General features: G+C 33.4%; 1 protein-coding gene across 1 annotated transcript in view; it reads left to right on the top strand.

The window, feature by feature from the left end:
- The first annotated feature begins 775 nt into the window (after positions 1-775).
- The window catches only part of LOC149085383 (protein CNPPD1), a 42,698-nt gene continuing 31,181 nt past the window's right edge, over positions 776-12,292 (top strand). Inside the window, exons 1-4 of the mRNA XM_089233373.1 lie at positions 776-1,071; positions 3,601-3,700; positions 7,790-7,877; positions 9,766-9,886. Of these exons, the coding sequence (XP_089089499.1) occupies positions 937-1,071; positions 3,601-3,700; positions 7,790-7,877; positions 9,766-9,886 (444 nt within the window). The 5' untranslated portion in view covers positions 776-936. The remainder of the gene's footprint in view (positions 1,072-3,600; positions 3,701-7,789; positions 7,878-9,765; positions 9,887-12,292) is intronic.

Raw genomic sequence — 12,292 nt, 5'->3', positions numbered from 1 at the left:
CCCGCCATTGTGATTTTTCCGTAATTTCAACAATATTTGGCAACTTTGTTTGGTTTTGGCGTTATTTTTGGCGAAAATTGGCGATGTCCCGTATTTACCCGTATTTGGAAATGCAATGTCCCGTATTTCTCTCGAGGAAATATGGTCAGCCTACTTATGGCGCTCTGGACGTTTTTTTGTAAATCGAAACTTACTTGAATTTCTCATCTTTACTACTGGACTGACTATATTTGTCCGAGAAAATACGTGAAATTATGCTTCGAAATATAGTTATTAACAAAAGAAAATAAACACATCAATTTACCAGACCAACACTCTTTATTCGTTAAAGGAACCTAACATTTTCGAGGGGGAGGGAAAATCACTGGTGGCGGGCTAATCATTAATTTAATCCAAACTCAATCGAGGAGCTCGAAAGTCCCGCCAAACGACGCTCATCGACGTGAGCAGATCACTCAACGTTAGAAGATAGCCATTTGGGGGGACGGGGACTAGTACTCTCTATGGCGAGACTACGAATCGGCCCACATCCGATACCGAACGGTATAATAAAAATGTATTGACTCAGTAAACGCCAAAATATCTTCATTTTTTCCGTAATACAGCAAAATTTGGCAACGTTGTTTAGTTTTGGTGTCATTTTTAGCCTGAATTAGCGATATCCCGTATTTGCTCGAATTTGGGATTTCAATTTCCTGTATTTTTCTCGAGAAAATATGGTCAGCTTAGCACTACTTTAATTTACGGCATTTTCTCTGTAAAATATGGCCATGAGATTCACAAGGCATAGAAACGTAATGATTGCACCCCCTTTTTTTTTCACCGTTTTTGGGTGTAAATAAACAACACATTTTAAGCTGCTTAAGGACAGAGGTTTGGCATTCAATCTTTGCTAATGGTTGATTTTGTTCTCAGTATTCAATAATTGCAAAAAAGATGTTTGACAAGGCATTATCCGATTTACTGAAATTTTTGTATAAACCACCAAATGATGAATATGAACAGAGCAAAGACAGTGATATCGCGCATTCGTCACCGGAATGTTCGAATAGATCATTAAAAAACATACAGGTAGTTTCATATTCTTTACGTTTCATGTATAACATTGAGTATCGGCTAATGAACCAGTAAAAACAGTAAATAAAATAGTGTAAATTCAGTAAACAAACGTGTAAAATCAATAGATAAACAAGTGTAGAATCAGTGAATATGGCTATAAACATATGATTATTCATCTTACGTATTTGCCACATAAAACCTTTTTCTTCAGAAAATGCATTTTAGTTCACTGCGAACTTGCTGTAGCACTTCATTTCTTGTCAAGGGTTATTTATAATTGACAACTTGACTGACAATAATTGAGTTTCTCGGAAAATCGAAATAACATCATTTGAAGCATTTAATTTGATCTTATTTTATATTCTATATTTAAACTGTCTTGTAACCTGTAATCAGTTACAGACTTGAGTATTTTGCGGCCCTGTAAAAATTTTTCCGATCTTCCGGTGTCTTCGCCACTCTGGGGCAAGGCAGGTTTACATTAGCACCCAAGAACGACTATCAAACTATACACGGTGTTCACTGTAAAAAAACAACTTGGCAATAAATTTGGTCTCATTGCCCAACGATAAAAATTGTGAGTGTGCACTCAGGCATTTTAAATTTGAGAACCACTTCTTTATAATCATGCCACTGCCCCCTCCTCCCACAAAAAAAAGGTGGATCTGACAGGACTTCGGCCCAGGGGAATGATTTTTATTTTGTTTCTTCACCTTGTAATTCACTATAAAGGGGGGCCAGTGAAGAATATCTGTTCTGGGGCCCACCAAGAATCACAGCCTAGGGACCCTGTTGCAAAGTGGGGGGGGGGGGAAAGGACATATGTTTTAATATCTGTAGCGCATCACAATGGAAAGAATGTCAGGGTTAGACGATGGATTATCTACCAAAGGATGCAACTTAATACTCTCAGCTAAAGCAAGCATGCTCTTGTAATGTTCAATAGGCCTACATCATTAAAGGGAAAAGAATTCAAGCGCTCTTTCTGGGCCAGCACCCGGGACATCAAACCCGCATGTACTCTTGGCTTAGAACAGGGCCTGTTTCTTGCATGGGCGAACAAGGCAAAGCCTCCTAGATACTACTATGTCCATCTAAGATGGTTAGCATGTGCCCAGGGCCCCCTAAATTGGCTGGTTTTTGCATTATAGTTACAGGACCTCTGCCTCAAAGAACACTATACATAAGGGCCAACTTATATGAGATACAGGGTTCTGCGTTGAAGGGTCTGTCAAAACCCTGGATCTGTGGGCTCCCATGTCTTGCAGGGTCGCAACTAGATGCCTGGTCAGTTAATGAAAGCACACATTTTTGCTCCCCCTCGAATGTTGAAGGAAAAGTTGAAGTGTGAAATTTGCCCCCCCCCCCCCGGTTTCGGCCTTGCCGTCTTTGACAGGAGTTTAAGCTATTGCTTTGTTAAGGAGTCAAAATGCTACTCAATGTAATCAAAGTGTTTTTATTCCGTTTTGCAGCCCCTAAAATTTATTGGCCCGGTGCGGCTGCACCCTTGGTACTCACCTAAGTCCGGCCCTGCCTGTAATGTTGTAAATGTCTAACCTTCGTTGTAATGATACTGCGGTCATAATGCAAAATTTCACAGAATCTTTGATGTTATAAAAGAGTTTGAGAGACTGTATTGTAAAAAAAAAAAGAAGTTGAATATAGCAAACATGGCTGTCAGTAGCTTACAGCGTGGGGGGTGGGGGGGGGGGACATAGGCCAACACTGGAGTTACATCCATGGTCCTCAACTAGGGTAGGCAGATAGTTTTATAGGGCTCTTGTCTGGAAATCTGGGATAAACCTTTTCATTTTTTTTATAACAAATTTACTAGAAAGGGACTTATTCAGAGCAGGTAATGACAAATCGAAGAAAAATTAGGAACCAGACATATGTCTTAGGAGGCCAAGCATGATTTTTGCTTAAAAGAAACAGTCCTAAATAATGTTTTTCAACTTTTCTGAGACTAGATGACCTATCCTTAAGTTAAAAATCACACTGTCATGAAATCAAAGTTTGGTGTTATACTTAGACTCCAACTTTGCGATGATATACAGAACATTTTAGGTGCCAATACAAATTTTCTTGGTGCCTTGTTCACCTAGTGCCTGAGTCAAGCCCTGCATTCCAGGATGTGGAAGGCTTTGGTCACGACATTCAAGTTATTGCTTTGATATTTGAAAACTTTTAATAAATGCAAGCATTTATCAGATTAGTTAAACTTTAGGTCCCAGATTGTGTAGCTTTTGTGCTTTTGTACGACTGTGGTGTGGCAAAGTAAATTGATAGAATACTTCATAAATTAAAAAATCTGTAACATAAATTATTAATTCAGTTATTTAATAAATATTATTTTATTACACTTTAGAATATATCACAAAATGAATCATATTTATTTATTCTTATGGGATATCGTTTTGTTTTATTGCATAAATTGGTCACCTTTGGATTAATTTTCCTTTAAAATATCCTTACCTCTTTAGTTTTTGATATGAAAAATTATATGATACTTTATTTTGGACTGATATATTCTATGTTTAGATATTCACAGACCATGTAATGACAACCAAGCGTTTCCAAAAGACTTTGTATTATGGAGAACTATCACATTCAAACTTTCACCCTCCTTTTACTCTAACAGGTATGGATTGTACACAAAGAGTCATATTTATTTGTCTATTATCACATTAACATAGCCAGAACCATTTTTTAGAAAAGACATGTATGCTTTTTCTTTATAAATTGTCTTAATTTTATCATGTTTTGTTTTCAATACAAAGTACAGTATGCGTTACTTCCCTATTGACATGTAGTAGGACTTGCATGTGTTATATTTGAATCAAAAAGTAAACTATTAATTCTTTCACAATATCAAATGTACGATGAGATACAAAATTAATTTTCTAATCATGTCTATGATTATACCCTTAACTTGTTAGATTACATGCTCTCAACTGTCTGTTGAACATATTTTGTCTTTTTGTTGCATAAAATTAGGACATCTGAATAAAACACATTTCAGTTGATAACGTTCCTACATAGAACCTTTTCATGCTTAGTAAAACTTATTTTCCTGGTCCCAACTGTAACTAACTCTCAAGATTTCCAGTTTCAAGCATTTTCTCTCTTACAATGTTTTTTATGATTGTTTTCTAAAAACCTTATAAGCAGGATCCACACTATAAATTATTTCTATACAAATGATGACATCAACTTATCTAAATAAGTATAACATTTCTCCTCAGCTAATCTATTTGAACCTTGAATCAGTCAATCTTAATTACAAAAAAATCATTTTGAGACAAGTGCAAAATTAATTATGTAATTACGTAGGCTGTGTTCAATGAAGATTGATACTTTTTTTCAAGAATTAACTTTTATTCTATATCTTTACAGCAATGATCCTTTACAAAGTATCATCATTTATCATTATGCACTTCTACAAGCATATCTTACAGGCTTCAAGCATGTGTCGGTGGTAGTTTTTGGCTAGGAATTGCCTTTGCTTGTCTCATTAATAGCTGTAGCATCTGAAAAATGTCTCCCTTGCTGTCATCATAGCTTTGATATCAAATATGAAAAAAAGTTGCGTGACAGATTAGAGATGTCTTGAGAATAAAGTATATGCTTTTTCATCTGCATATGCTTAATATGTATAATGTATATGAATGCTAGTATATGCTTAAATATCATCTGTATATGCATTTAATATCATCTGTATATGCATTTAATATCATCTGTATATGCATTTAATATCATCTGTATATGCATTTAATATCATCTGTATATGCATTTAATATCATCTGTATATGCATTTAATATCATCTGTATATGCATTTAATATCATCTGTATATGCATTTAATATCATCTGTATATGCATTTAATATCATCTGTATATGCATTTAATATCATCTGTATATGCATTTAATATCATCTGTATATGCATTTAATATCATCTGTATATGCATTTAATATCATCTGTATATGCATTTAATATCATCTGTATATGCATTTAATATCATCTGTATATGCATTTAATATCATCTTTAGCCAAAAAACTTTGTTTTCTAACATTTACCACATGAGGCTGAGCAACAGCATGATAATCACATTAAAAAAAATTATAAAAAAATAGAAATTATTTTCTATTTCTTTAGATGTTGGTCATTCTCATGAAATTAAACAAAAAAAATTATCAAAAATAAATATCAACCACAAAATCCAAAAACATTTTACAAAAAAACAGCAGTTTTTTTTTTCCATCAAGTTTTGTTTCAAAATGCATACTGAAAAAAAATTAATTTTAGTTTAACTATGTTAAAAGATTGGCAAATCTGATGTGAAATTTTGCCTGTTTCAGCACTTGACTTGATATTTATGCTTGACAATCACATCATGTTCCATCTATTTTGGTAGCTCATTTTCAACTTGGACAAGTACTAATAATCTGAAAATTTTTTTTTGTCAATCACATTTTTATTTTTTTTATTTGTTTCTCAGTCTTTTTTGTCAATTTTATAAGGACAACATATTTCTAGTCTGTTTTTGTTTTGGTAGAGCACGAGGGACATTCTCAAACCACTGTTCAGATGAAACATTACTGCAGCTTGATGTTGCAGTCAAGAAATCTGGATTTTTAAAATTTTTATTCCAACAACTTATGATCAAACCTTCCTTCTGGCTACCTAATGTGAAAAAAAAGACTATTATATATTTTTTGCATCACTGACCAAACATTAAGCATTTTGAAAACATGTACTTTTCAGATATAATAGAAGTCTCTGCCATGGCCCCCACATCCTGGAGCAGGGCCCCCCGGTCAGACTATTCACGGGCCTTCTGTAGTTAATTTATAGCGCGAAAAACATAAAAATGATGAGAACTATCCCAGGCTCCAGGGCTAGAGCCCTGTCAGCCCCCCCCCCTTTGTGGGGGCCATGGTCTCTGCACTGAAACATGTGACAAAGGGAAAATCATTTTCATTTATATATTTCTCGCAGAAAAATTAACCAGGAGAAGGACGCTGAATAAAAACACCTGTCTCTTTTTCCTGAATAAATCTAATTTATGAAGTAAATCTCCATTCTGATTTGAAAAAAGTTCAAGTAATGGCTAAATTTCTCTCTTTCTCTCTCTCTCTCACACACACACACAAAAACCTTTTCAACACAAAATTTGATTGTTTCAAGTCCTACAAAACCACTAGTCACCTATGTTTTTAAATACCACAAATGAAAAAAAAAAACCTGGAAAAAATTTTCATTTGGCCATAAATTATTGATAAAAAATATTTTAAATTACAGAAAAGGTTAAATATGAAAGTATATATATATTGGTCATAAAAATATACAGGGTGTCCTATAAGTGCTAGCACAGTTTTTATCTCGTCAACTTTGTCGTAAAGCTATGATTCTAATTTAAAAAATGCTCAACAGGAATTCAAAAATTACCCTGTACCAATTTTGAGATTGAAAATACAGTGTGTAACAGAATAAAAAAAATCTTAAATTTTTAAATGGTCCCCCTGTGCTTTAACTTCCAATTAGAAAGTTGTTGCCCTGTCTCTCCCGATGCCAGCAAAAAATCTCCTTGTTTCTAAGTGCAATACTTACAGAGATATTCGAATTTGAAAAATGGAGGAAATTCAAAAAAGAACAGTGTTACATGCAAGCAAAACAGTTTTTTCCCATTTAACACTGTTCTTTCCCAATTTTTTTCCATTTTTTGAATTCGAATCTCTCTGTGAGTATTGCACTTAGAAACACAGAAATTTTTTTGTTGGCATCAGGAGTGACAGGGCAACAACTTTCTAATTGGAGCTTACAGTACAGGGAACCATATCAAAATTTAGATTTTTTTATTTTGAATGCCTGTTGAGCATTTTTCATATTCAAATCATACTTCTACGACACACGGTTGATGAGATAAAGGCTGTGCTAGCACTTACGGGACACCCTATGTATTATTGAAACTACAAATATATTTTTGTTTTAAGATGGAAAGTTATCATTGCAAAATTTGAAAAACGGGCTGAGGATAGCCAGAACTAGGATATTTTCTTAAGAAATGAAAGTTTGTTTAAGCAAAGGTAGTTGCATGGGGCAGTGCAGTATTTCCATATACTATCTTGGTTATTTCATATGTTTTCATTGCTGTTTTGCACAGGCAAAAACAAAATTTTATTGATGCAAATTGCTCACTGAGAATAGTACCGTTTCATTGGAGGTTAAGTGGAAATTATGTTTCTTCTTGTTGAGGGTTTTCACTCAAGTATAATTGTATTGTGTTTTCATCTATTTGATCAAAGGGTAGAAAGAAGTTGCCTATATATAATTTCCATTGCGGTGTAGAATTGCAATAAAAATATCAGTGAATTAGCCTTTTTTATTAAACAGCTCTCCCATTTTATGTCCAATCTGTTGTCCATTGCTATTCAAAGATTACAATAATAAATTGTAATTAAAAATTAAAAGAACGCTTTATAAAGCCAATTATGATTCACATACTATGAACTTCTGTTCATACCTATTGTACGTATTGCAGTAACGTAACTTACAAGATCAAATAAGAAACAGTATTTCTTAAGGCCAGTGTTGGTAACCATCCAGTTATATAATAAGATGGCTGATCAAGAGGTTCTATGGTTTCACTAATCATTGCATTGAATTTCAGTTCGATCAAAATTTTATCTTCTGTTTTTTTCTAACAGAGTTAACATTTGTTTTTTAGATGCCACTTTGGAATTGTTCAACAAAACTGTTCCAAACACTGGAAGGCTTGATATTCTGACTATGGATTATGCCGCTTCTGTTTCAAGGTGAAGTAACAAATGATAAGCTAATGTTTTTATTTTCATAGCAACAAAAGCACTGAATAACACTCACACTACTTTCAGTTGTATAAGTTGGATATCAAAACAGCTTTTAACACTTTTACTGACAGACTTTTGACAACAAATTCAAAGAAAGTATTGTTTAGGTCTTAGTGAAATGTCTCCAAAACTGAAACATTTGTTAACATGTAGGAAAGAAATGAGGGAATTTTATTGTTCTTTTGTTATCAACCAACACTTTCAAGTATCCACCCTCCGTTTATTTCTTCTATGTCACGAGCTTTACAGAAACCATTTTTTCTTGTTCTTTCGGTTTTAGAAAAAGGAAAAACAATTACTGAAATAAATAAACACTTTTTTCCCTCATGATAAGATGATCTAGGTCTGTTAGTCGCAGAAAGGGACTTGAGCCAAAATCAAACACATCATGACTTGCCTGGTTTGTAAATTATGGATGTAGCTGTGATGATGGAATGCTTTTTTTCATCTTGAAGAGAGGGGAAGTAAAACTTTTTTTTGAGAATTTCTGTTGATATTATTGCTGATGCTTTCAAATTTGTAATTTGATATGAACATATAGTTTTTGTATCATCTTAACATTAGCTCGTTGACAGTACATAGCAAATCACTTGCAATAGCAAAATTTTTGTTATAGCTGTACTAATCACATCTTTAATTTTTACTGTATAACTTTTACCACATAAAAAACACATACAAGAACAAAGGCATGCTTATGATGAGAATGCATTGCTATTTCTTTTAACAAATTGTAAACCATAAGAGAAACCTACAACAGGCTACAGCTAGTTATCATCTATGGATAATACTAGCCAATTAAAGCCTCTCTCAGAACTAAATTTTTTGTATAAATGAAATATTGATACATCTATTTGTTAAACACATACAAATGTCTCACATATATAATGAAATAAACAGATTAAAAAAAGTTTGAAATTAATCCTTTCAAATTGTTTCATTCCAGGTGATAGGTTTTTGGTTCAGTAATTTTGTTTGGCACTAGGTTCTAAGTTTGGGTATAAAAATCAAACTCTAGACCTGTGTTTCCCAAAGTGGGCAATATTGCACCCGGTAGTGATGGAATGGTTTGGGGGGCAATAGAAGCTATGGATTTAACATAGGATCCTATGGGTTAACTTGAGTTTGGGGGTGATGAGAGAAAAAAATTTCTGAAGAAGGTTGCAATGGAATAAAAAGTTTGAGAAAGTAAGTTCTCTAGACCAGTGTTTCCCAAAGTGGGCAATGGGAAGGTCTGGGGGGAGGGTAGTAGAAGCCAGTATACTGGGTACAGGGTTTAGTATAAGACCCTATGAGTTGACTTGAGCAGGGAGGGTGATGAGAAGAAAAATTTTTTGAAGAAGGGGCAAATGGAATATGAAAAGTTTGAAAAACTATACTTTAGAATTATCAAGAAAGATATACAAAGGTTTTTTATTAGCCTTAGAAAAACTTGTGAAACTCTTAAATTTCCACTTCCTGGGTCTGTATAAATTGCGGTTAAAGCAGAGATGTCTCAGTAGCTATTTCAAATTAGCCATCAACTTATGAAGTTATTGTCTGATTGACCTTTAATAGTACAGCAACATATACTTATGTTGAAAAGCAATTGACTAAATCCCTCCCACAGAAAAAAATAGCGATCACATGCCAAAATTGTGTGGTATGATTTGATAGTTTTTTACAAGCAATTCTAACATATTTTACATTTGTTTTTTTAATTTTTTCTAAAATTAGTCTTCAAAAAGTGTTGAAGTGTTTTAAAGAGAACTGAAATATTCTGTATCCTTACACATATATTTAAAGGGAAAAAAATCCATATCAGATTGTAATGTGAATATATATATTATCATTGCAGGACTGTTTGTGTTTCCCCTTATTCTATGGTTTTGGCTATGATGTATTTGGAACAATTACGACACAAAAACCCGGACTACCTGGAAAGTGTTTCACCATGTGAACTTTTTGTTGTTTCAGTTGTAAGTATGCAGTTTATTTTTAATTTTTTTACATTAATGATTTATAGAATGCACTTCAGAGTAAGATTATTAAGATTATAAGAGCCAATGATCCTGTTGAATAAAAAAATTCTCTAAAAAAAATCATTAGCTATTAGTTTTAGTTTGCTTATACCTCAGATATAGGCATCACAATCTTTTTAAAAGTTAAGACCGAGTACTAATTGTTAACTAATGTGATTACTGTCATAAAAATAATTAAAAACTCAAAAAAATTTCATTTTATTTATGTGCTTTAAAAATTTAAGATTTTGAACATAAGCTGATCAGTTTTTAAACTCAAGTGATATTAGAAAAGGTATAAGTAAAAGAGTTAATTTACATTTATGAGCCTTATTTTTTGCCTGTAAAGATGATAGACTTACTATAGCTTTTACTCTATTGAAGAAAAATTGTTTTCTTATTGTTTAATGTTCAAAAATTTTGTGTATTCGAAAAAGATGTGAAGCATAACATGTTGAGAAACATAATGTATACAAATTTTAAAGTAAAATTTAAAAAAATATATCTTTGGAATCACTGTTGGAGAAGATAAGTTCACTAAGTTTGAGACAATGAAAATGATATTTCAAATTCTATTGACAACTTCATCAAGCAATACCATGGTAGAAAGAGTATAAAATTATCATCAACAATAGCTCCAAGCTCAATGAAAACAGATGCACTAGAAAACAGGGTTTTCATAAAAATTGCTAAAATATCAGTAGAGGATTTAAATCTTAAAGAAAGTGTTCACAGTTGTAGTGGCATGTGGAAATAAGAAAATGACAAAATAGAGTATCATAAAAAAATGATTAGTATGAACAGGAATTTGATGTTTGGGTGATCATTAGGTGCCCTTCTAAATGGGAGTCATTGAATTAAGGTGAAAATACATGTTAAATAAATCATTAAGTTGTGGTGTTACTGTGTGGTCACATTGTTTTAAAAATGAAATAAAAATAAATCTGAATACATAGGGTGATCACACGTCCTATATTTCCCGGGACAGTCTGGATTTTTTGTTTTCCTGGTTGTCCCAACTTTTTTGCAAAAATGTCCCGGTTTCTCATGTATTTTCAACTAAGCCAACTTGACTTTTTTTCCTTCAAACCACCTATAAAAATTATCTTTCCAACTCAGAAATTACATTACGATAATCACAACTACAAAATAAGAATATGCTAAACATAGCTTGCATATAGAAAGACCTGGACAGGGTCCAGCATCGCTCTACTCAATGCCCAAATGTGCAAAAATCTTTCAAAATCACCCCACGCTATGAGCTAAAAAAAGTTAAAGCCACAACCTAGCTTTATTTGCACTGATGGTGCACAGTCAAACTTGCAGAACTTATTTTGATCATGTGATCATTTTTGTCTCACCACGGTCATTTTCTGCACACAAAGGCTAATTAGACCGGGACCTACAATTTATTTCCGATTCCAAACAGCAGGCTATACTCATGAAGAGGTTGGTGAGCTAACCCCTTGATGGGGGACTCCCTGCGGTAGCATTTTTAACTTGTTTTGAAAAGAATGTTTTGTTGTAAATGGTGCAGGAGCTGTGATATGGAGAAAACGGGTGAGGTTTAGGGTTGGGGTGAGGACATCTGTATGTACGACCCACAAGAGCACATGCAGGGTGGGGAAGTAGGGACTCTGACTTCTGAAAGTTTTTGGGGAGGAGGAGCTATGTGGCCTGAGCCTAAAGGTAAAAATTCAGAAATTTCCTTACTAAATCCCGTGGCCACTCACAAATGTGAGCAAAAAAAAAAAACCCCAATAATTTCAACATTGGCTGAACCTCACACAAATAAAAAATAATTTCACTCATCCCCATTTTTTTTATCTATCATTAATTTTTAGTTAGTTTTTTGCACATTAACTGAAATATACCACACAGACTCAAATCTTTAATGTACAGATGCTTGTTTCAAATTTAATCTTGCCACTACAACTGTGAACACTTTCTTTAAGATTTAAATCCTCTATGAAACCTTCATGATAAAAACCCTGTTTTCTAGTGCATCTTTTTCTATTGAGCTTGGAGCTCAATGAAATAATTTTATATTTTTTCTACCATGGCATTGCTTGATGAAATTGTCACTTTGAAATATCATTCTCATTGTCTCAAACTTAGTGAACTTATCTTCTCCAACAGTGATTCCAAAGATATTTGATGGTTTAAAATTTGTATACATTATGTTTCTCAGCATTTTCCCACTTGGAATGTGATCTTTCTTTAGGTAGGGAGTCCAAATAATTAGCACATTCTTTTCAGCTCAGTGTCTCCATATTTTTGCAGCAATTTGTCTGATTGACGGAACTTTGCAGTATCTAATTTTTGAGCTGTACTAACACATGATGATTTTCCAGGACCATCTCC

This window comes from Pholcus phalangioides, unplaced genomic scaffold (assembly GCF_987345545.1).
Source record: "Pholcus phalangioides strain wild (caught in Gottingen) unplaced genomic scaffold, Ppha-v1.0 ptg000007l_1, whole genome shotgun sequence".
NCBI lineage: Eukaryota > Metazoa > Arthropoda > Arachnida > Araneae > Pholcidae > Pholcus > Pholcus phalangioides.
Note: the sequence above shows the minus strand (reverse complement) of the source record. Positions and strands in the feature narration are given on the sequence as shown.